General features: G+C 53.2%; 8 protein-coding genes across 8 annotated transcripts; 5 read left to right on the forward strand and 3 right to left on the reverse strand.

The window, feature by feature from the left end:
- The first annotated feature begins 213 nt into the window (after nt 1–213).
- On the forward strand, nt 214–1,700 carry ASPACDRAFT_75734 (putative mitochondrial phosphate carrier protein (Ptp)). Its single transcript, XM_020204530.1, has 4 exons — nt 214–399; nt 460–879; nt 936–1,288; nt 1,343–1,700. Exons 1-4 carry the CDS (start codon nt 281–283, stop codon nt 1,372–1,374), a joined length of 924 nt encoding a protein of 307 aa, XP_020058920.1. The 5' UTR covers nt 214–280; the 3' UTR covers nt 1,375–1,700.
- A 1,258-nt stretch (nt 1,701–2,958) lies between these two features.
- ASPACDRAFT_39889 (uncharacterized protein) lies at nt 2,959–3,479 on the forward strand (the record flags this gene model as incomplete). The annotated part of the gene is made up of 2 exons (XM_020200668.1): nt 2,959–3,168; nt 3,237–3,479. 2 exons carry the CDS (start codon nt 2,959–2,961, stop codon nt 3,477–3,479), a joined length of 453 nt encoding a protein of 150 aa, XP_020058921.1.
- Nucleotides 3,480–3,589: 110 nt separating this feature from the next.
- ASPACDRAFT_39890 (uncharacterized protein) lies at nt 3,590–4,437 on the reverse strand (the record flags this gene model as incomplete). The annotated part of the gene is made up of 2 exons (XM_020200669.1): nt 3,590–3,673; nt 3,715–4,437. 2 exons carry the CDS (start codon nt 4,435–4,437, stop codon nt 3,590–3,592), a joined length of 807 nt encoding a protein of 268 aa, XP_020058922.1.
- Nucleotides 4,438–4,770: 333 nt separating this feature from the next.
- ASPACDRAFT_39891 (uncharacterized protein) lies at nt 4,771–5,985 on the forward strand (the record flags this gene model as incomplete). The annotated part of the gene is made up of 1 exon (XM_020200670.1): nt 4,771–5,985. The coding sequence occupies one exon, from the start codon at nt 4,771–4,773 to the stop codon at nt 5,983–5,985; it is 1,215 nt and encodes a 404-aa protein (XP_020058923.1).
- A 1,348-nt stretch (nt 5,986–7,333) lies between these two features.
- On the forward strand, nt 7,334–9,173 carry ASPACDRAFT_39892 (FAD-binding oxidoreductase; the record flags this gene model as incomplete). The annotated part of the gene is made up of 5 exons (XM_020200671.1): nt 7,334–7,618; nt 7,702–7,909; nt 7,979–8,379; nt 8,445–8,822; nt 8,922–9,173. 5 exons carry the CDS (start codon nt 7,334–7,336, stop codon nt 9,171–9,173), a joined length of 1,524 nt encoding a protein of 507 aa, XP_020058924.1.
- Nucleotides 9,174–10,163: 990 nt separating this feature from the next.
- Nucleotides 10,164–16,884, forward strand: ASPACDRAFT_1885684 (uncharacterized protein; the record flags this gene model as incomplete). The annotated part of the gene is made up of 12 exons (XM_020198403.1): nt 10,164–11,834; nt 11,892–12,300; nt 12,354–12,406; nt 12,469–12,820; nt 12,875–13,975; nt 14,045–14,181; nt 14,237–14,409; nt 14,460–14,573; nt 14,640–15,887; nt 15,941–15,959; nt 16,033–16,767; nt 16,810–16,884. Exons 1-12 carry the CDS (start codon nt 10,263–10,265, stop codon nt 16,882–16,884), a joined length of 5,988 nt encoding a protein of 1,995 aa, XP_020058925.1. The 5' UTR covers nt 10,164–10,262.
- Nucleotides 16,885–17,154: 270 nt separating this feature from the next.
- On the reverse strand, nt 17,155–18,406 carry ASPACDRAFT_1853173 (uncharacterized protein; the record flags this gene model as incomplete). The annotated part of the gene is made up of 3 exons (XM_020197298.1): nt 17,155–17,733; nt 17,792–18,240; nt 18,394–18,406. 3 exons carry the CDS (start codon nt 18,404–18,406, stop codon nt 17,155–17,157), a joined length of 1,041 nt encoding a protein of 346 aa, XP_020058926.1.
- A 2,070-nt stretch (nt 18,407–20,476) lies between these two features.
- On the reverse strand, nt 20,477–22,275 carry ASPACDRAFT_112728 (zinc-binding alcohol dehydrogenase family protein). The gene is made up of 5 exons (XM_020195665.1): nt 21,789–22,275; nt 21,543–21,677; nt 21,263–21,475; nt 20,828–21,198; nt 20,477–20,759 (listed from the first exon to the last, which is right to left on the reverse strand). The coding sequence occupies exons 1-5, from the start codon at nt 21,919–21,921 to the stop codon at nt 20,574–20,576; spliced, it is 1,038 nt and encodes a 345-aa protein (XP_020058927.1). The 5' UTR covers nt 21,922–22,275; the 3' UTR covers nt 20,477–20,573.
- Nucleotides 22,276–22,541: the final 266 nt, after the last annotated feature.

Consider the following 22,541-nt stretch of genomic DNA (forward strand, 5'->3'; position numbering starts at 1 on the left):
GATAAGATCTCTCCACTGCCTGCTGTCATAAATTACAGGATGTATAGTGAAAAACGCCGAAAAGGGCGGAGATACGCCGAAGGAAACGCCGGTCCGACCCCCCAAGACACGTGCCGGCCGCTAGTCTGATGCTGACCGCAGTAGCAAACTGTCAACAACACTGAAACCTGCTCTGCTTACTCTCAACCCTTTTCTCACTTTTCCCAGATCCGTGCAGGACCACCTATTCCCTTTCCCATCCCCCTCATCCTTCCTGTTGCGCGCCTTCATCAGCACCGCAATGGCTGTGTCTCCCGTTGCCCAGAACAAGGCTGAGGGCCTTGGCCTTTACGCGCGGTTCGCCTTTGCCGGTGCCGTCTGCTGCTCGGTGACTCACGGTGCCTTCACTCCGGTCGATGTGTATGTTGTCCATCTCCAGTATCGAATATTCCTACCTTACTAACACACCTACTCCTACAGTGTCAAGACCCGGATCCAGCTCGACCCCGCAACCTACAACCGTGGTATGATTGGTGGTTTCCGGCAGGTGATCCAGAATGAGGGCGCGGGGGCTCTCTTGACCGGTTTCGGCCCAACCTTTGCCGGGTACTTCATGCAGGGCGCCTTCAAGTTCGGGGGCTACGAGTTTTTCAAGCAGCAATCCATCAACGTCATCGGTCTGGACAAGGCCCGTCAGAACCGTATCGCGGTCTACTCGGTCTCTGCCGCCTGCGCCGAGTTCTTCGCCTCGATCGCTCTCTGCCCTCTCGAGGCTACGCGTATCCGTCTCGTCTCCGAGGCTGGCTTCGCCACTGGCCTGTTCAGCGGGTTCGGCAAGATCCTCAAGAACGAGGGCGTGGGCGCTTTCTACCGTGGTTTCGGTCCTATTCTCCTGAAGCAGTACGTTGGGCCATTGCGAGACTTCGAGAGTAACAGCAGTCACTGACACGATATAGGGTGCCCTACACCGTGACGAAGTTCGTGGCCTTTGAGAAGGTTTCCGAGGCTGTTTTCGCTCGTCTGGACAAGTCCAAGCTGTCCAACGGCGCCCAGACCGGTGTCAACTTGGGATCCGGTCTCATCGCCGGTTTCGCGGCGGCCATCATCTCCCAGCCCGCTGATACGATGCTGTCCAAGATCAACAAGACCAAGGGTCTCCCCGGGGAGAGCACCGTCTCGCGTCTCGTCAAGATCGCGGGCGAGCTCGGCATTCGTGGTTCCTTCGCTGGTCTTCCCACCCGTCTGTTCATGATCGGTGGTCTCACTGCCGGCCAATTCGCCATCTACGGTGACATTAAGAAGGCTCTTGGTAAGTTCGGTTCTCTTTCTTGGTGGATCACGGATGCTGACTTTAGACGCTTAGGTGCGACGAATGGTGTGGAGATCGCCAAGTAAGAAGCTGCTGTAATTATGTACGTTTGATATGTTCTAGACAGGGGGGAGATGGTTGGTGTATAGAGATAGATGTAGCCAGACCTATTGTATTTACTGCACTACCCTTGAGCCAGATACGGACCCTGCGGACCTGCTCGACTGTTATGTAAAACCACAGGCTGGTATATAAGGATTGCACGCTGTGGCAGGCATTATCATCCTCTGAGTCCCCGCATAAGTGCATGTATAATAGCGTTGATGATGTGGACAAACAAGCGCATAGAGGGGTCTAACGAAAGCCTGCTGCAGTCTAGTACATCTCGAACCGAACTACGACCAGCAGACCCTAGACATAGTAACTCCCACCGGACTGCGCGATCCCGCCACCCTTCAACACCCCCGAGCGCCTGACAATCCAACGACGTTGTTCCCCTGAGACAACCGCTAGCAGCATATCCCCCGCTAATTCCTCGCCAACATGTTCGGCCCGCGCGCACACGCCAGCCATCCCGACGCAGGGACATGGACCGGGCGCGCCCATGCTTCTGTGACCCCACAGCCCCACAGCAGTCCCGTGCCGAGGTCCTGGAGATCAGCGCGCTTTGGATCGGGTGTGGAGGCTGGGGCAGGATGAGGAGATAGACTGTAGGCCGTGGGTGGCGGTCCGGAGGATATATAAGTTTTAGGGTTGAGGTTGAAGGCGCAGGCATCGGTCGGCTTCAGGAGTCGTTGAACTTGTCGAAGAGATGATGATGATGATGGTATCATCCCATCGAACGCGAAGTCTATGAGGAGCGACTGCTCTCTTGCAAAGCTTAAGGGAGGATACAAAGGTCTTTCCTGTTCAATAAACGGAGCAGTTGTGCTGCATTAACGTACGATAGAGTGGATAATTGCTTCCTGAGTGATAAGGCGATAAACATGCTCCGCCGTCCCCATTCATATCCGCCCGGGAATTGCCGCGTTGCTCCACCCGCTCCACAGAGGATAATGGTTTCATCCGAAAATCACGATGATTTATGCAGGCGAATGACTGCTCTGGGATATGAACCATGGATGGAGATACCACCAAGTGGGGCTCACCCCGTGGCCTCAAAGCGGATTTGGTGCTCGGGGCTGACAGGACGTGTTTTATCATGTATGAAGAATAGATCAACACATCTAGAGTTGCAGAGGCCTGGCCCAATGACGGGTGAATAACAGACCAATATCAAGAATCCGAGGCTGGGGTCTGACCACAGCCCAGGTGAATGTACATAGATTCAAATCTAATCATGATCGCTCCTTGAACCTGTATGTCAGGCGCCAACACGCCATTCCGAGGCGCTCTGATCTACCAACTAGAACTTGAACCAGTACACCACTGTGGAATGATTACAGGGAACTGGCGCTCGGGTCCAGCACAAAACATACCCTCAGCTCGACAAGACTTTGCGTTCCTCTGCTCGTTTTCTGTCTTGTTTCTTCTCACTTTTAGTCATCCGTCGCAGATGCCGACACCGGGCCAAGAAGGCGTGCAACTATGGCAGAGCTGAAAGCGTTTCTGACAGAGAGCGATTTTCTCGAGGGTAAGATAGTGTTTACTATTTGTAACGGCTTTGCAAAATGGACGCCGCTAATGATTCCCTCGAATCTCAAGGACTCACAGCGCTGGACAGAGAGATGGGCTCCGACGAGTTCATTGTTGCGTTCGCCCCAATCCGACTGATCGCAGCCGGCGGGTTCCTTGCGGTGACATATCTCCGGAGTCGTGAGAGCACGGGGGATATTGATTATCTCATTGACCCGGAATTCGCTGGGGACCAGCACATCCAAGTGCCCCTGCAAAAGGCCATCCGGTCCGTTGCGCGCCAGAAGGGCTTCCCAACTAATGGATCAACGAGGACATGGTCAATTTCGTCACCAAGAAGGCCTGGCAGACTCTCGTCGAAGAAGCCGAGAAACAGAATATCGTGCTTTTCAGCGGGGAAAACATCGAGATTCTGGCCGCCCCCCTTGAGTGGGTACTGGAGCGAAAGCTGAGGAGAATCCATGCCGCCGACCGGGGCAGAAAGGCGGAATACGACATGGAGGACGCATTAGCGCTTCTCAAGCCCGCTGAAGCTACGCAACAAAGCCCCGCTTGACCAAGAGTCGGTCCGGAGGATGAACATGAACGGATTCGATGTCCTCCCGAGCGACGAGACCATGCAACGGGTCTCGCGCGAGTACCAGCGGAAATAGAAAGAGGATATCTTCACATGATATCGGGCAGGACTACGCGGAGCGGTGTGGAGACATCGGGGAGACCCGTGAGGCAGGATCTGGAAGCGTGCTTGGGCTAGATTGTGTAGAGCCAGCCCGTGTTGGTGACGATATTACGCCGGGCAAAATGGGACTCAAGCCATTCTCCTCGAGCACTAAGTTTCCATCCGTATCCAGCTTTTCTGGGGGCACAGACCGTCTGAGTAGATCCTTGTCAATCGGAGCTACCTTCCTCGTCCACTCCGGCAACTCTTCCGCGACGTATGGGGGCCACGAATGCTCGTCCGTTTCACGGTACACGTGTTCACCACTCCTCCGTAGGCCCAGACTAAGCCGCCAGTTGATCGCTTGGTGTAGTTCCTCGACGATACACGCGATTACGGCGTAACGCAGCGGGTCAGCATCCTTCGGATCTGGGATGTGTTGGAGCTTCCAGCCTGATCGATAGAAGAAGTATTCCGTCTCGTAGCCCATCAGAGTGTACTTGTCAGCGAGAAAAAGAGCGTAAAGCCGGTAGATTGAACGCAGTGGCGTGTCACGCATGCGCCAGATGGGGATGGCTCTGAGGTTATGCAGATCCTCAAAGAGATGCTGAATTATCCCAGTCCCGTTCTGGTCATCTTCGATGAGGGCTCCGAGAGAGAATGGACCGGGAACGTTGAAGTACCAGGATGGATAGGGAATGAACATGCGTAGGAGCGTCAGCAGGGGGTGTTTGTTGTGTTGCTTTAGCCGCCGGAAACTAGCGCGTAACTCCAGTGGAGACTCCAGGTGGCGCAGCCACCACCGGAAACGTCTCCAAAGAGAGATATTGGGTCTGGGGCGACGGGGTGGTGCCATCCGATGGTAGACTAGTGCTTAAGTTGATGGCTGGGTGAAATGGTGGAGGGAAGGGGAGGAATGCAGGCGGATTGAATGTGGTGGTAATGGTCGACTGTGGAGGTGGTGGCTTGTTTGCTATGTTTGCTTCGTCTGCGATTCTTCACTCTGTTTGCCATGTTTAGACTGTTTATGCTATTTGGATGTGTCAGTCATACTATCGCTTCGGCCCGCGGCCAATCTACCCATGCCGTGTATTCGAAAGCATCATTTCTCATTTCTTACTTTATCATCGACACCACATACTGAAGACGCCTTTGCACCGGTTCAGACAATTTCTCATATTCTCAAAAAATGTCCCTACTCCGCTTGCCAAATGACGTGCTTTTTATGATTGCCGACCTGCTGACTGCTAGAGAAGTGGTTCTGCTCGTGGAAAGTGATCCCCTCTATCACTTCCTCAATGGCTACCTACTCGCCAGATACGTCAGAACGCGGGGCCGCCAAGGTGCTATCAATAGTGCAGCCGCGCACGGCGCGGACGAGGTGGTGCAACGACTTCTGGACTCCGGGGTGAATGTGAGCTGGAAAACACCATACTGGTCGTGCAGCAGCCCGGATCCCGATGCGCCATATCACCGGCAGATGACACCAGAGGTCCGGCAGACGTTCAAACTGCATCCCATCCTCTTTGCGGCTGGCAACGGCCGGACCAGCGTTGTGGCAAAGCTCTTAGAGCACGGCGCTGACATCAACACCAAAGACCCGGGAGGCCACAGCCCGCTCCACCTCGCCGCCTATCATGGTCACCTCGAGACCGTTCGCATACTGGTCGAGCGCGGGGCCAATCTGCTGGCCGTTAATGCCTCGGGGGCGCGCGCAATGGGCCTTGCGGCGCATCGGCGCTTCGACGAGATCGGCGATTTCCTGGACGGCGCTCTCCAGCGCAAATACCCGTCCATGCATCGGGTCCGCCAAAGGGAAATGCACCAACTGCTGTGGTACGCAGCTCGGGAAGATGATGTTGATCGCGTGCGGGATCTCCTTGCACGAGGCGCCGAGATCGACTATCAGAAGCCCTTAAATGACTCCACGGCCTTGACAGCCGCGACCGCCTGCGGGTCTCCGGAGATGGTGCAGCTCCTGCTAGAACACGGGGCAAGTCCGAATACTTCGCTATCTCCCAGGCCAGGACCTCCTCGACCGGGCACTCCGACCCTTACCCTGGGTCCATTGGGGTGCGCTCTTGAGCGCGAGCAAAGTTACCGCTTTATTGAGCTACTCATCAAACACGGGCTCACGATGGCGATGGAAGCTTCCCACCTGGAGAGAGCGTTGGTGCTTGGGAAGTTCGCCGAGTTCCGCTTGCTCGTCGACACGGGTGCGGACATTGTGGCTGATCCACGGATCATCAGGCGCCTATATCGTGAGGCAGTTCGTCGGCAGCAGGGGGATATTGTCAAGATGCTGTCTCGAATGAGTGACAAGGTCTTGGAACCTGGCGAAGAGTTTATAGGACGTTTTACCTTGACAACAAAAGACAGGCGTCACCCGCAATCCTCCGCATGATCGGTCCGGTTCAAGTCGGCTTCCCGGCTAGCGTTACCATCCGTGCGGTACTGCACCCCAGCAGCGAAACTGGACGCTCTTGTCTTCAAACAAAAAGGCTAAAGCATTGAGCTTCCACAACCTACCTAGCGGTCTGACTATAATTTGAGGAATGTGCTGCCATTCCAGCATGCGCGATATACTGCTCAGAATGCTTTGTCTCCCCAGCGCTTTGTTCCAAAGTGAGGATTGAAGTATGGAGACCTATCCTATCTACCATGATTTGACGAGAAATAAACAAGCCCTCGTCGATTGGTGGGAGTGTCCAGCGTAGGGGGAGGGAGTCGAGAGTCCCGTGACTACTGGTTCATGGCCTGGCGGATTGTACAGTACTCGTGCACAGAACCACAGTATGGACACCTAACCATCTCCAAACCTGGGTGAGCTTGGTAGAGCCTTATACCCACTCATCCTCAGCTCTTCTTCTTGGTAAGCGACTTCACGCCCAACATCAGGTGACAACGAGATGAACGCGTATCCACCGGCATGTCGCAGGTCACGTGGCACATCACAATTAGAAGTGATTGGCGATGAAGAGCAATTATGAACACAACCCGATTCCTGTCTACACTGGGTAAGTGGATGCTTGACTGAAAGCTGTACGCATATCCGTGCTCGAGACCCTGAACTGAACAGCGCGTACATGAGCCATTGCATCTCTATGCATGCCAAGACTACCCAGTTCGCCGAACCAATGACGTGTTGGGTTATCTGACTGGTTCTGTCACTACCCAGATTGTGGAAAGCAGAATGACGAGAAGAAGGAGGAGGAGGAGGGGGAGGAAGATGAGCATCACTAGTATCGCATCAGGGTCCACATCCATGAAAGATGATTCTTTCGGGCACGTTACTGTACCCTGATTGGTATAGACTTTCTGCAGCGACAAATCCCCCCGCATCCTTCGCCTGCTTTTGCCCGTCAATCCACCCATTCAGCGCGCCGTGAACAGGAATGATAATGCCACGACAGCTTATCAACCAACCACTCAGATCCATTATCTCACTCACATGCATACATTGATATAGGAGTTCTGCACGAATTCTCAATAGTCGGTTTTTGCTTCTTTGCTCATGCAGATCAGGTGACCACATAACCAGGTGAGTTAGCGGGGGCATTCCTCGCCAGGCTTTGGTGTCTCCAACACCACACTCGCTTAAAGGTCTGCGTTGCCTTGAGTCATGCCGACCGGCACCAGTTTACACCGAGCGAGATCAGTCCTTGTGGAACGAGTGATCAAAACGCATTTAAGCAAGCCCATCCTCATGCGCATCGACCCAGACGCTTCGTGCATAACTAAAATACAGAACAATGGCTCGACTACTCTGTCAGGCGGCGTGCTGCCTAGCAGCTCTAAGCCCTTTCGCATTGGCCTGGTCTTCCGTGGAGACAAACCAACCCCGTTTACCAAGTCGCTCCAACCTGGACACAGCGCAAGTGCAGGCCGCACTCAGTCCGCTGCTCTGTTCCACGTCCAGCGTGTTTGGGCCTGACAGCCCGCTGTGGCCAAACGCAACGTCACGGTACCAGGCATACGAACCCTCGCAGATCAAGGTGGTCGTACGGGTAGGGTGCGAGGAGGATGTCGCCACTGTTGTACGTCTTGACACCTTTCCTCGCGTTCTCAGATTGCTCAGGAAGCGTGCAAACAACAAACGCACGGCTAACGCGAATATCAGGTTCGATATGCCAATGCGAACGACTTGCCTTTCTTCACGGTCAACCGCGCTCACAGCATGACAACCACCCCGGGCCAATTCCGCGGCCTGGAGATTGACATGCAGCTGCTGACGGGAATCGACATCAATCCGGATGGCGAATCCGCTCGCTTTCAGGGCGGGACGTTCGCCCAGGAGGTAATAGACGTGCTGTGGGAACAGGACATATGTAACAAGTTAGTCACCCCCCTACCCTACCTTGCATCGGACAAACTGAGCGGCTGACAAATCTCCCAAGCCACCGGAAGCTGCGGCTGCGTCGGGATGGTAGGTCTCGGTCTGGGCGGAGGTCACGGCCGTCTGCAGGGACGGCACGGGATGGTCAGCGACAACTACCTCAGCCTGAACGTGGTTCTTGCGGACGGGACAGCGATTACCGTGTCGGAAACCTCGCACCCGGACCTCTTCTGGGGAATGAAAGGTGCCGGGCACAACTTCGGCGTGGTCACCAGCTTCGAACTGCGCATCTTCCCCCGCCAGGAGGAGACCTGGTACTACCGGAATTATGTATTTTCGCAGACGCAGCTCGAGCCGTTTTTTGGAGAATCAAATCGGCTGCAGGAAAACGGCACGCAGCCGGTGGACATCGCGTGGCAATACACAATGTATCAGCTGGATCCCACGTTCAGCGAGACGGAGGTAGCACCCGCCCTTCCCACAATCCTCATCGCCGTTCAATCTGAACTATACTAACCCCGTACAAGCCAATCATCCTCTGGTCCTTCGCCTACTCCGGCCCCGAAGCCGCGGCGCAACCGTACCTGGCCCCCTTCGACGCGCTGCACCCGCTCCGCATCGAAGACGGCAACGTCCCATATACCGAGATCGCGACCGCCCAGAAGACAGGCGTGAACGATTCGGTCTGTCAGCACGGCCTCGCGCACATGGTCTCGACCGCGGGTCTGCAGGTGTACAACTTGACCGCACAGCGGGCGATCTATGATGTTTTCAGCGAGATGCTGCGCTCCATTCCCGCGTTCAATGCCTCCGTCGTGCTCATGGAGGGCTACTCCCTGCAGGGGCGTATTGGCCGTCGACCCCGCCTCGTCGGCGTATCCCTTCCGCGACGACTATCTGCTCATGTATGGTTCTTCCCACCCCCTGACAGTGCCAAAAGTGTGTGAGCTGTGCTCTATGGGCAGAGTATGCCAGGTGGCTAATGTCCGCTGCTCTGCAGGTAGGCCGCTGTCACTCACGCCCCTGATGATTCGTTGGATGAAACCGCGATCGAGTGGGCTGGTCGCATCCGCGACTTGTGGAATGAAGGCCAGCCAACCCGGCGGCCGACGACGTACGTCAACTATGCCTTTGGGACGGAGTCGCTGGAGTCGATGTATGGGTATGAGGGGTGGCGGTTGGAGAGGCTGCGCGCCTTGAAGCGGGAGTATGATCCCGAGAATCGGTTCGCATATTTCAATCCTATTCCTGCTTAGAAGGTCTGTACTTGGTTTGCAGGAGGTGTACGGTCGTGATTCAATGGTAAGGTGCATGTATATCCAGGTGCAACTGTTACATAATTTTGGGGTTGCGTTGTCGGTTTTGTTGCATGGCACCTTGGTTGAGGACTCCTCCGGTGGCTGAAAGAGGACCAAGTGTTTTATTTGACTTCGACGACTCGCAGATCGAAAGTCCTCCCGGGCCGCGCGACATGGTGTTATGAATTATTACTCTCTATTGTGAATCGGTCCTAGAGCGTGGGTCAGGCCGATCGTGCTGGCAGTAAACTGGCATTGCGGGGTATATACTATGTACAGATATCACTACACGTCTTTTGTCTAGGCTTACCATTACGCGGGCAAGCAAGGAAAGGTAAACAGAATCAATCAAGAAGAAGCAATGGTGATAATATTATGAAAAAAAGGAAAGAAAAAGCGTAGGACAAGACAGAAAAAGAAAAGATGTAAGCGGATAAGAGAACTGGAGCCACCCAAACCCCAAATCAAGGAAACCGTGGACAGACAGGCGGGAAACAACCCCGTTCCCGGCATCGGGTCCACAGCACCACCGTGTGTGTCCTGTCAAAGCCCTAAAGAAGTAAATATATGAGCACTACGTCAACACCTGTCACCCGCGGGCCTTATTGGCGGGTTTACCAAGGAACTGCCATTGTCCAGCGATATGAGCAAAACTAAAGACGAGGGTGGCTGGGCTGAGAACGCGACGCTTGCCATTATCAACCCCACTCCAGGTGGAGCCCTCAACATCGGATGAAGCCCAGACTGGGCAAGGTTGATGTCGATCGTCGATCGGATCTCCCCACAGGCCCCTCATCACGAACGAGATCAGCAGCCGAGCTGCGCCGAGCTGGGGCAGATCCCGATTTTCGGGACCTTCAGCTGAAAAGGAAAAATCAGGGAATCGAACTTGCTGTTGCTGCCTGTGGGGGCTTTGCGTGCGGCGGGGTATATGATGTGCCGATTATCCCGGCAGTGAGATTGCATCCTTGATGTCTGGATGTACGGCTTCCTGTTGGTACTCAGACAACAGTTGACATTCATCATCTTAATCGAAAAGTAGACAGAATGGCGCGAGATACAGAACTCCTTTCTTTGTCCAGCTTCGGCGAAGACCTCATCGCGAGCGGGGCCTTCTCCTCCCTGGACTCCCTCGATGTCTTCTCCCCCGCCACATTCCGCAACGAAAAGCGCAGCAACCTCGTAACCACCCCCGATGTATCGCCTCCAGCAACCCCAGCCCCGCGATTCCTCCCTCTATCGGGCTGGACTACGATGTCCCGATCGCTGTCAGCGGCGCCCCCGGAGATCCCGGCTTCGCCCGCCAGCGAGCTGATCATCGGCGGCGCAGTCGTCCAGAACGTCGCCCTCGTGGTCGGAGAGTCGGTCTCAAGCGATCCGGCGCCCGAACACAAGGACCAGGATCTGTACAGCGACGTCAAGGTCATGCCGGTCCCGGTCTCCGGGGTGCAGCGAGGCGGGGGTTCGCTTCTGGTGGCCTCCATCGGCAAAACAGCCGCACAGCCCATGCTGCTGCTACCGGCGGAGAATGATGCTGAAATCGCGTTCCCCGAGACGGCGAAGCCGGTCGCGCTGCCTGATGTCAAGAAAGAGATGACTGCCGCCAAGGGGGAGGTCGGCGCGGCTGCGGTCGATTCTTACGTTCTTAGCGGTGATATCAAGGATTTCTTCGGGATTAAGGGGCTGAAGGCGAAGCTATACTCTTTCCGAAGCGAAGATAGCAAGAAGAAGGATGACGAGAAGAAGGCGAAAGAAGGTGAGAAGGACAGCGACGAAAACGAGGCGAAGAAGGAGGCCCAGCCGGACAAGAAGCCTCCGGTCGGATCGAAGTATCCTGAATCAAAGCCCAAAGAAGAGAGGGCGGAAGACTCCCAGCCCAAGGACAAGAAGGATGGACAGGCAAAAGACAAGGGCGACAAGAAGGATGAGCCGATCCAAGAAAAGGTCAAGCTCAAGGATATGGATTCCCCGCTCGGCATCCTCTTCCCCGAAATCGAGCAGTCGACGATCCAAAAGCTCCCGCTCAAGAACCTGGAGTTTACCTACAGCAACAAGGAGAAAGACAGCCTTTTCCCGGTCGGACTGCGACTTGAGGGTGACCTGGAGTTTAAGGATGGCTTGCAGTTCGTCTCGGACGGGCTCAAGAATGTCTTTGGCTCCGACAAGGGAACAACCCTGCCTTCCAAGTTGCGGGTCAGCGCATTGATTGCCAAGGAGCGGGACTGGGGCAAGAAGCCCAAGATCGAGGGTTTGGTCCTGCAGGCCTATGCGGATATGACGTTGCCGAAGTGGGACTTCCTGGAGTTCAAGACGGTGGGCATCGAGTTGTCGGCGAGGAAGGAGGAGAAGAAAAAGGAGGATAAGAAGGAGGGTGGCAAGGGAAAGAAGGGTGAGAAGGGCGATGAGGGCGATGAGGGCGAGCAGCCCCAGCAGAAGGAAGACGACAAAGACAAGAATGAAAAGGGAAAAGGGCAGGATGCCCAGCCTGAAGAAGGCGCCGAGTCTGCATCTTCGGAAGTAGCCGCCATGGTGAATGTACTTGAAGATGACTCCAGCCCTAAAGATCCCGAGGAGGTTCCCAGGTCGAAGGAAACCGAGCCCAAAGTGGTGGAAGAGAAGGTACGCAAGACGCGTATTTGCTTGCAGCGCTCCGGAATTTGCTAATGTTGCACACAGGACAAATCGCCCAAGGACAAGGCCAAGAAAGACAAGAAAGACAAAGAATGGAAACTGGGATTCGGCTTATTCGGCAAACTCAACATCACCAAATTGCCCAAGTCGAAGGGAACTCTGGAGGCAAGATACTGGATCCGGGGAGGTGACTGGAAGCAGAAGGAGAAAGAAAAGAAAGACGGTAAAGACGACAAAAAAGACGACAAGAAAGACAACAAGAAGAACGGTAAGGATACAGACAAGAAGGCTAACCAGACAGTGAAAGAAAAAGAAGAGAAGAAAGATGATAGAGCTGTCGGAGGTAAGGAAAAAGCAGACAAACCAGACACTGATCAACCAGGCAAGAAGGACGAGAAGGCCGCGAAAAGCAAGGACGACAAAGACGAGCAGGGTGGTGGAAGCAAGTATGAACGTAAGTCCACCTGACCCAGGCAGGCTCGAGGACCAAACTTACGTGGTTTGCAGTGGTCATTGATGTCGGCAAGTGGAATAACTTCTGCGGTGTCGCAAACCTCAGTGTAAGAATCCCGTCGATTCAAAGAACATGAATTCTCATGCTAAAGTGATCACCCGAAAACAGATTAAGAAAGCGGAATTGCGCGCCTTCTTCAAACCAGGAGAGTTCAAGAAGACCTGCACGCTGACTGTGTCTGGCTCTCTCGAATTTCCTCAGGGTAGCCTCGAGAAGGAGGAGAAGGAGGAGGACAAGAAAAAGAAAAAGGCTAACACAGAAACGGCTGAGAAGGACATGAAAGAGCACACCAACGTGGCTTTGATCACAAAGCCCAAGCCGTCCGCCGGGGCTGAAGGCCAGGCCAAGGAAAAGGAATCAAAGGCCGAAGACAAGAAGAAGGACGGCGACAAGAAGGGCGATGCAGACAAGGAGAAGCCGAAGAATGCTACCTTGGAGATCAAAGGCCAGTTGTCCAGAAGTGAGTCTATCGATGATTGTTGACCGCAGCAGAGCTCTACTAATCCCCACGCAGAAGATTATCATTTTGACGCCAAGGTGGGCAACTTGAAGCTCGAGTCAATCTTGAAGATCTACGCCCATATCCATGGAGTCGAACCCAAGACTGAGGGCATCAAGGACCACGATTTAACCTTCGAGGAGTTGCACCTCAATATTGGTCGGAGGCTGAAGAAGAAGAAAGCAGATCAGAAGAAGGATGAGAAGAAGGATGAGAAGAAGGATGAGAAGAAGGATGAGAAGAAGGATGAGAAGGAGGGAGGTGAGAATAAAGAAAGGAAGACGCTCGAAGACGGCGAGACTGTACCGAGTGAAACGAAAGAGTCTGCAAACGAGAAGATTGCGGATAAACAGAGCGTAAATGACGAGGGCAAGAAAGAGAAATCTGTTGCAGTGACTGAAACCAAGGCATCAGCCAAGGCATCAGCCAAGGCTGACGACAAGAGTGTTTCCAAGAAGGAAGAAGAGGAGGAGGATACAGAATGGTCCTTTGAGCTTTCCGGCAAAGTGAGCTTCAACGACGTCAAAAGCGTGCACGGTTTGATCAAATATGACAGCACCGGCTTGACCATCGAGGGTGGGGTGGAGGATTACAAAGTGAAGGACGCTGATATCACTATCAAGGAGGCCCGGATTGACATCTTCATCGGAGCAAAGCCCAAAACCGACAAAAAGCTAAATGTGCACGGCAAAAAGAGCTCCTTGATTGGCACTGACGCCGGTAGTAGCGAATCAGCCATTGCGAAATCATCCCAAGAAGACAGCTCAGTGGGAAAGAGCCTTGTCAAGAAAGATACCGGCAAAGACAAGGAGATTCTCCTCAATCGGGCCAGCAAGTTCTCCATCAGAGGCAAGGTCACCTTCAGTGGAGTGACTGTGACAGTCGCCTTCCTCACCGAGCGTAAAGAGACAAATAAGAAGTCGAAGCAGGCTTCTGAACGCGAGTGGATGATTTATGGTCTGGCTGATACGGACCTCTGCCTGGAAGAGCTTTGTGACACGTTTAAAGACACCCCCATCGCAAACCTCAGGTTGCGGAATGTCGCCGTGATTGCCGCATCTGGCGAGATCAAGTCAGTAAAAGAGCTGAACACCCTGAAGTATCCCGTCCGCAAAGGTAGGTCAGCGATCGCATTCACTTTCTAGCCACTTCCCTAGTGACACGGAGGCTCTAACCTGAGTGTAGGAATCTCACTATGCGCGACTATACCACCCCTCGAGGAGCTTAACCACCTTGCTAAGGAGAAGGTGGATGGGTTAGTTCTATGCGCTACCATTCAGCAGAAATTGGAGCTCAAAGTTTGCTTGCCTTCGTCTATGGATGTAGGTCGTTCCCCCCTTAGGTTGTCACACTATATTGACGCATGTTTGTCGTCAGATCCACTTTTCCCCAACCGTAAAGCTGGGCGATATCAGCGTCGGAATTGAGATCAGCACGGATCCCAGCTTGTCCCTTGAGGGCGTTTTGACTATTTTGATGGAATCGGGTCAGGATCCATTGGTCCTCGAAGGAATGGTCCGAGCAGGAGCCCTGAGTGCCTCCGCTTATGTGTAAGTTGGTTTTACTGAGGATATATGCACAATGCTGACAATCCATACAGTGCAACTAAGCAGCCGTGGGTGAACCCCTTTAACATCAGCAAGGAAGTCACAATCGCAGACTTTCGGGTCGAGATATTGATCGAATATGCCAAATTCCTGGAAGTTGGTCCATCGTGAGTTGTCAACCCATATCTTCTCCACGGACATCTTTCCTCGGGGATACTAATATGCGAAACCAGGAAAATGGGCCTCGGAGGGCAGCTCGAAGTCGGAGACTTCGAGGCCGGGGCAGCCATGGTGATCAGTCACTTTCCCGACGACCAGCTCATCACCGTCAACATCTCCGAAGTCGACCTCATCAAAATCGTGCAGGTCGCCGGCAAGGTGGCCAATATCCCAGAATTAGAGACGATCACGGGGGCTGAGGAAACGTTCGTATTCACAGATGCCAAGCTGTACGTCTCCACGGGGGCTACCATCGGCAAGAAGGAGTACCCGCGAGGCATCTCCGGAGGCGGGAAATTGACGGCATTCGGCAAGAAGGCCGAGTTCGAGCTGAGCATCGGTGCTGCGGGGCTGGACTTCAAGGGCGCGATCGACAACTTCAGCTTGGGCCCGCTCGTGGTCTCGTCGGCTAGTGGTGAGCCCCGGGCAAGCATGGTGGTGCGCATGACCAAAGAGCAGCAGGTTGTCAAGGTAGATGGCATGGTCACCTGCTTCGGCATCGGGCTGGTCACCCTCGTGGACATCCAGCTGGGCACGGAGACCCCTTCGTTCAACGCCTACATTGCCGTACAGTTTACCAAAGCGTTTACCATCAGTCTGCAGGCCACCACGACGGACTTTAGCAGTGTTCGTGATCTGGCCAACCAGGGCCTCTACTTCCAAGCCGAGATCCAGGGCGATCTGTTCGAAATGATCTGCGAGAGTATCAAGAATATGATCAAAACGATCGAGAAACTGGGCACGGACGGTATTGAGTCCGTGCAAAACCTCATCGGGGCTAAGATCGGTGAGAAGCAGGCTGAGATGGATCAACTAGCGAAGGAGCTGGAGGATGCACGGATAAGGCTCGAGGCAGACCGTAGCCAGCGTCAAGTGGAGATCGAGAAGGAGGAAAAGAAGCGAAAAGAGGCAGAGAAGGAGATTGCACGCTTGAGACAGAATCTGGCTACAGCCAAGAAGAACAAGTCTGAAGTCGAAGCAGAGCTGAAGCAGAAGGTCAAGCGGGCGGAACTGGACAAAGAGGCACTCATTCAACGGAAGAGAAAGGAGTACAACGACAAACTAGAAGCAGCCAAGGAGGAGGAGGCTCGGAATCGCAAGGAGCTCGAGAGACTGAAGAAGGAGCAAGCAAACAGGTATGGACTAGACTTTCTCAAGCGGGCAGAACTGGCCAAGGGCGCCTGGTATGAGAAGATGGCGGCCGAGAAGGCCTCTTGGGCCCGGGTTGAAGCGGTGTATTGGGAAAAATGTAACGCGAGCTGGTATGCAACCCTTTCATACTGCCTTTGAAGAGATCAAGAGCTAACGTCAGTAGGCTCACTATTGCTTACTGGGTAAGTTTGCATGCAAACGAGAAAAGGCCGGGCAGGCGATACAGGAAAGGAAGCTAATTCTTGATTACAATAGTCCGGGGCACTGGAGGCAGAGAAGGCACGCCACGAACTCGTCAAGGCAGCCACCGCCGTTTACCATGAAACAGCCAAGGGATTCGATGCCACAATCAACTCTGATGCATTTCAGGGCCTCGTTACCGGGATAGAGAAAGCAGCAGAAGCAGCAGAGAGCGCTGCGAAGGGTATCGATAACCTTATCAATGGTGGAGGATTCGACGGATTCGTGAGGGCGTTTGTGGACACCGAGGATAGAAAGATTCAAGCAGCGATCGACAATCTTCATGCGATGCAGAGTGAGAACAGCAAGTATCAGCAGGCGATTCGGGATGCACAAGCCATCCTCGACAAGAAAGGACCCAACCTGGAAGCAGAGATTCGCGCCGCAGATGGGACGATCACCCGCATCCAGGAAGACGCTGAGCTCGCAAAGCTCCAGCGAGAGTACGATTATCGACTCAAGGTTCATGAGGAGGTCCACAATGCCATCAAGCAGATGGACGCGGGGCTAGAGGCCCTCAAAAAGGACTGGCAGAATGGCATGCAGAAGCTCCAGGACTTTGTGAACGAGATTCAGAAAAAGATTTCCTCCGTCTTCCACATAGAGAAGATTGTGGTTGGTGTCCACACTCATGCTCTGGTCAACGATGAGCCGCTTGCATTCAAATTCTACGGTACGGTGGCTAATAGGAGGTTTGAGGTCGAGGCGGAGTGGTCGCCAAAGATAGCCATCGGCGACCTTTACAAGAAGGTAACCAACGAGATCTTGAAGATTTGCTAAATGGGAGTGTAGCTCTCAGAGGCTGAGTCAGCACAGGAAGGGGTTAAATTCTGCGCCCTTCTCATAGTCCTCGATGAGTCTTTTTGATTAACACGAGATATGGTAGCTAGAACTATACTGGGTCAAGCTATCTGAATTGTGTTTCGCAGTGTAACAGTGAGGTCTTTTACACGGATCTTCAGTACTTGTGTGTAAAGCCAGTGCAAGAAAGGAAGTGGACACTTTATGCTTGGTGACTGATGCTCACATCTCATGTAGCTGTACCCTGAACATAGTTTTGCCCCCCACCCAACTCCTCCGCGTGAACTCTCCTCCTGGTGAAGCAGAGGTGTAACAAATATTGAGAAAGCCCCCGACCTAAGGAACAACGACCAACCGTCCCTTCAGATGAGGGTCCATATACCGGTCTGGAAGATCCATGGCCTCCTCGCGCTTCACCGTCTGTACGTGAGATCGCACCCCCTTCTCCGCAACGAAGTTTATCATATCCGACAAGAGGCGCTTGTTCGCAACCAAACTCCCACGAACAATCAGCTCTTTGAATATCAGGTCACAGGCGGAGAATCTAAAACTTGCCACGGGAAGCCCCAGGGGAACACAAACTCCGTGAGGCCGGAGGAGTTTAAGGCTCCATTCCGTCGCGCCCACGCTGTCGGTGCAAACCAGCACGGCCGCAAGTCCACCCCCTCCTGCAAACTCGACTACCTCTTTTGTGGCCTTGAGACTATTATAGTCCACGACGTTACCGGGTTTCAAGTGAGCCGGCAGTTCACTCGCCAGCTGCCGCCCTTCGGGTCGGTTGTCGATTGCAACGGTCGGATGCCCTAGTCCCGCCGCAAATTGCAGGGCGAGGTAGCCTAGACCGCCGACGCCGATGACTCCGATTGGGAGATGAAGTTCTATCCCTGCGTCCGCGAGGCTTGTCCAGACGGTAGCCTGTGATACATAGTTAGGCGGGAAACATACCCCGTGGACAAAGCTGTTGTCACCTTACCCCAACACACATCAACGGAGCAGCTTGTTCAAACGACAACCCGTCCGGCGAAGGCACCGAAGTGGCTGGGTCGGCCACGACGTACTCGGCGAATGCCCCATCAGCATTGACGCCAGCATTCTCCTTGTTCTCGCAGAACCGAGTATCCCGCTCATTGGGCCGAAGGGGGTCGCGCCCGACTTCACAGCCTACGCACGCATGGCACGCGCTCCGGAGGTTCAGCATCCCGATACGCTGGCCAGGCTTCCAGCTGCCTGTCACATTCTGTCCGATCGCCACGATAGTTCCCGCGGGCTCATGGGACGAAGTCACGGGCAAGGGGGAATTGTAGACCCATTGTATATCTGATGGTCTGTGTGGCAGAAGCCTGCGGCCTCGACTTTGACCAGGAGCTGATTGTCGCTGATAGTTGGGATCGGGATATCTTACAGCTTGTATGGGGCTCCGTACTGGATGCGGTCAGATACATATTATGTCAGTCTGTTGTGGGCTTGGACCTTTCCTCTGTGCGTTGTTTTTATGTGAGGGAAAAACAGAGACTCTGAGCTCGGGGAGTGAGAAGAGGGTGACTGCTACCTGCACAAGCCTGAGGGCTTTCATACTCTGAGAACCCATGATGAATCTTGCTAATTACAACCGCGGTGCGGTTTTCAAGGGGGGTGTATCGGACCGGGCTGAATTGAATACTCAGGAAAGCTCACGGCGAGGTGACAGATTCCTGCTATTTATGATTGAGTCGACCCATGAGAGTTCTTCTACGCATCATATGTTAGTTACAAGCCGGGGTGTAGTAAACTCTTGAGTCGTCTATGTGATCGGTGGCGGCTTCGAGACTACCGTAGAACCAAGGACATAAACCTAGTTTATCGGCACAATTGACCATCCTGTGAGGCCAATCCTACAGCGCTTCAAAGTTTTATGTTTCAGGCGCTAATTTTTCCATGAGAGAACTGTACGCACAAATATCAGAACACAAATATTGGACCTTTTGAGACTTGCGACTCACAGACAGCTTTGGCAAATGCTCATTTGTGTGAATTATTCTTCCATATGCATTTCATGGAAAGTTGATCGACATCTGGTTGATGCTCTATGATCTGTGGTTAAACTATCCCCTAACACCTTCCTTTCGTCAAAGCTCTAGCCCTGTTTAGCCCCTTCAATTGCAGGCTCCCAGCTCTGGCGTCTGGTTGTAAATACCTCCTCACTCGGCCGAGATATCTTATCAAAAAGCGAGGCTTTGAGTAGCGTCTTTCCTGGGAACTCAGGGCTCTCAGTCGAGACGGGGCTACACTCGAAAGTGTTACTGCAAGGAACTAGAACAAAGAGCTGGTGAGATCTGGTCATAACAGAAACTCACCTTCCACATTCGCTACAAAATTGGCGCTGGGACATTCAGAAACGGTATCTCAGTAAATCGCCGCTCGTTAGCGGCCATGGCACCCCATGAAAACACCTACTAGGACCATATTCCCGCTCTGTGTGAGATAATCGCCGTAGCTCTTCAATAGATAGCCTTGGGTCTCTGATTATAACATCAGAATTATCTAAGACGTAGTTCATGGACGACCCTGAGTTGATAGTCAACAATCGCTGGAGCTACAGAGTATCAGGAGTCGCCAATCCGTGTTTCTTACCGCCCCCGGATCGCCCGCGATTGCGACTGAATCACATGTAGAAGAGTCAGAGTTGTATTCCCCCTGGTTCAACCGGTTTGGGAGGCTCATCACTACCAGTGGCATCTCAATGACTGAGACGGCTGTTGCTGCAGCGACACTTGGATTCGCCTGCACATGCAGTGTCCATCGTAGGGCATGGATGAAACCTTGATATGTTGCATTGAGGTGGCGCACAGGATGGGAGGATATCGAAGTCAAAGTAGGCGAATAGAATAAAACTTGCTGCTGCATTCGACCGCTATCACCTGCTGCAAGGCTACTATTTATCATATGGTAGAGGTTAGCCACAGCCATGGGTGGATCCTATGATGATGCAGTAAGTGATGAAGGGTGATGAATGTCCAGTGGGCTTACCATCTCACAATCTTGGAAAATTCAGTGCAACACTGCAAGCATCATTGGATCCTAGCCTGTTGAAGGATTTGAATCGGTTTGTCCCTGGCTTGTTTGTCGTAATCGGGGCCTTTGAAGGCTTTGGAGATCAATAGAGGGCTCGGCTGCCCCACAGCGGCTGCGCTTCCACTTACCCTTTCTACCAAACTAAGTAGGACCACATTCGCGCGGTTGGAGACAGATGGGTACTGTAAACTAGGGAGCTCTAATGGGAGCCATAGAAGGTCTTAGTAGGCAGTTACCGCTGCGGCAATTCATTTGCCAAGTGGCCGTGAATGTCACCCCTTAACCCACACAATTGAATGAGCATATGGTGGACAATAGAGCTCGTCAATAGCTCCTGTTCGGTCACGTGACAACGCTCCCACGCCGGCTCCCTTGCAGTTCAGACACTCGGAATATATGTTCCTATAGAAAGGAATGAGATTAGATTCTCTACGCGACCCGTAGCCAAAGAGTCGACGTACCTACCTTTCACTGCCGGCAGAGGCAGGCTGCTTGCTAATGGCAAAAGCAGAGCAAGTTTTCCGATCCACATCCTGCCAAGCCTAGCCACGGCACTTGTCAAGTTTTGCGCTGTTTTGCGCTCCACTACAGTGTCCTCATCTTGTTTCATCGTCGATTATCCATTTCTAAATCTATCCGACATGAAGTTTCTATAATCTGACAACTAAGGACGAAGGAACAGCCTCAACTTCCAAGCACCGGACTTAGTCCAAGGCATAGACAATCTTGTAGCCGGAAATCTTTCCATCGCGATACTCCTGGAATCCTTCAGACACCGAATCCAACCCCTGACGCAACTTGGGATGGCTAGGCTTGAGTGTGCCTTTCTCCACCCAGGAGGGAAGCTTGTCGAACAATTCAGTCGAGAGTCCATGATCGCTCTTGGAAGCCTGCACACAACATACGTGAGTTTCTACTTTCGCCCTGACGGAGTGAAGTGCAGGATCCAGCCACTTACCGGCCATTTGAACTCGCCATATGTGTGATCCTTGAGGAAGGAGGTCCACACCAACACATTCGTCACCCGAGTACCGGATGTCACCTTCTCCGTATTCGCTTTGCCGGGTCGCACTGTGCACAGAGACCCAGTTTCCGCCTGGAAGGCGCGCGAGGCCGTCGGCGACGATGCTGGATTGCCGATGGGATCAAACGCATAGCTGAGCGTGGGAGCCACGTCCTTGATCTTGTCGACGACCTGATCATCTTTGTAGTCGAAGACGTGTCGGGCGCCGTACGAGCGCACCAGTTCCGCGTGTTTGGGGCTACAGGTCGTGACGACCTCCAATCCGTACATGGTGGCCAGCTGGATAGCGTAGAGTCCAACGCTTGCTGTGAATGCCCGGTTAAGGAGAGAAGAGCGAAGAGGGGACCCTGAATGCACTAAGCTACTTACAGCTCCCACCCCAAATCAACACACTGCTACCCTTCTGCTGGTTGCGATTTATGCCCAGACAATTCTTGGAAAAAAGTGCCAGCCACGCGGTCGCGGCAGCCAGAGGCACGGTGCTCGCCTGCTCGCGCGAGATATTGCGCCCCGGCACCGGGTACGAGATGCTCTCGTCGGCTAGGGTGTACTCACTGTAGGCGCCTAGGCCCGGAGTTTCGCCTTTGAATTCCGTGAGCTCAGAATCTCTTGTCCAAGTAAGACCAAGTAAGACAAAGATCAGACATACCGCCCCAAATCAAACCGGCGATGATATCGCCGGTTGCGTACCGTTGCACGGAGCTGCCGACTTCGACCACTTCGCCGACAAAATCACAACCCAAGACAGCGCCATCGCCAAACGCGCGGTTATCAAACGATTGGACTGCTTTCCTGTCAGGCACTCTTTCCACTCAAGGCTATGCACGAGCTATCGTTGAGGCTCGGGGGTAAAGAAAATGGGCAACAAGCAATTGACTTAATGGAAAGAACAAACCGTCTGTTGGGTTCTGTGCAGCATGGCTGATCTTCACTAGAACCTGTGTCGTGTCTGGTTTCGGAATGGGAATCTCTTCCCTGGAGAGACGGAGAGATTGAGGGCTATCCTCACGGACTACTAGTGCCGACATGGTTGGGCTGGGGGTCATTTTAGCGATGGATGTTGTGAGTGGTAATGTGGTCGGGCTGGTCTTTTCATTGAATTGGTTCTCCGACTTGTAGAATAAATTAGACAATGCCGGAGCGACGATGAAGGAATAAATAAGGTGGTTCGGATGATGATGTCAGGACCAAGTGACGATGTAGTGAACCTTCGATACAGTATATATTGTGGCGTGATAGACAAGAATATCCTACAATGGTCCCGTTGGAAGACCTGCAAGAAGCCTGACTGAGACAAAACATGTCATACATGATGACTAGGAAGTGATCGAAGGGTACAACCTGAAAAAATACAAGTAAGATGAACATTGAGTGTCTGTCTCACAGATTGATGGAGAGATTCTGGGCGGGCGCTTGCGCTTCCACCTGCCGCTTTCAATGACCAGCACGTGACCCTCTCCATTCACTTGCCGGTTTATCTTCCACTTTCCTCTCTTGCTCTCTTCCCTTTCCACTACTTTAAGTGATGTTGCATCCTTCCTCTTTCCTCTCTTGTCGCAATGGGTAACTAAAAGAAAGACAAGGGAGAAATTTCAAGACGAATACTATGCAACGGCGAAGAACGCGTTCTGGCTGGTAACTTATCTCC

Source organism: Aspergillus aculeatus (assembly GCF_001890905.1).
Source record: "Aspergillus aculeatus ATCC 16872 unplaced genomic scaffold ASPACscaffold_3, whole genome shotgun sequence".
Taxonomy (NCBI): domain Eukaryota; kingdom Fungi; phylum Ascomycota; class Eurotiomycetes; order Eurotiales; family Aspergillaceae; genus Aspergillus; species Aspergillus aculeatus.

Excerpts from the sequence above, each read along its gene's own strand:
- ASPACDRAFT_75734 (XM_020204530.1), top strand. The coding sequence starts at position 281 with ATGGCTGTGTCTCCCGTTGCCCAGAACAAGGCTGAGGGCCTTGGCCTT. Across the intron at positions 400-459 it reads GCCTTCACTCCGGTCGATGT|TGTCAAGACCCGGATCCAGC; the intron begins GTATGTTGTCCA and ends CTACTCCTACAG. Across the intron at positions 1,289-1,342 it reads TGACATTAAGAAGGCTCTTG|GTGCGACGAATGGTGTGGAG; the intron begins GTAAGTTCGGTT and ends TTAGACGCTTAG.
- ASPACDRAFT_112728 (XM_020195665.1), bottom strand. The coding sequence starts at position 21,921 with ATGTCGGCACTAGTAGTCCGTGAGGATAGCCCTCAATCTCTCCGTCTC. Across the intron at positions 21,476-21,542 it reads CGCCGGTTTGATTTGGGGCG|GCGAAACTCCGGGCCTAGGC; the intron begins GTATGTCTGATC and ends CGGAATTCAAAG. Across the intron at positions 21,199-21,262 it reads GTTGATTTGGGGTGGGAGCT|CAAGCGTTGGACTCTACGCT; the intron begins GTAAGTAGCTTA and ends GGGCATTCACAG.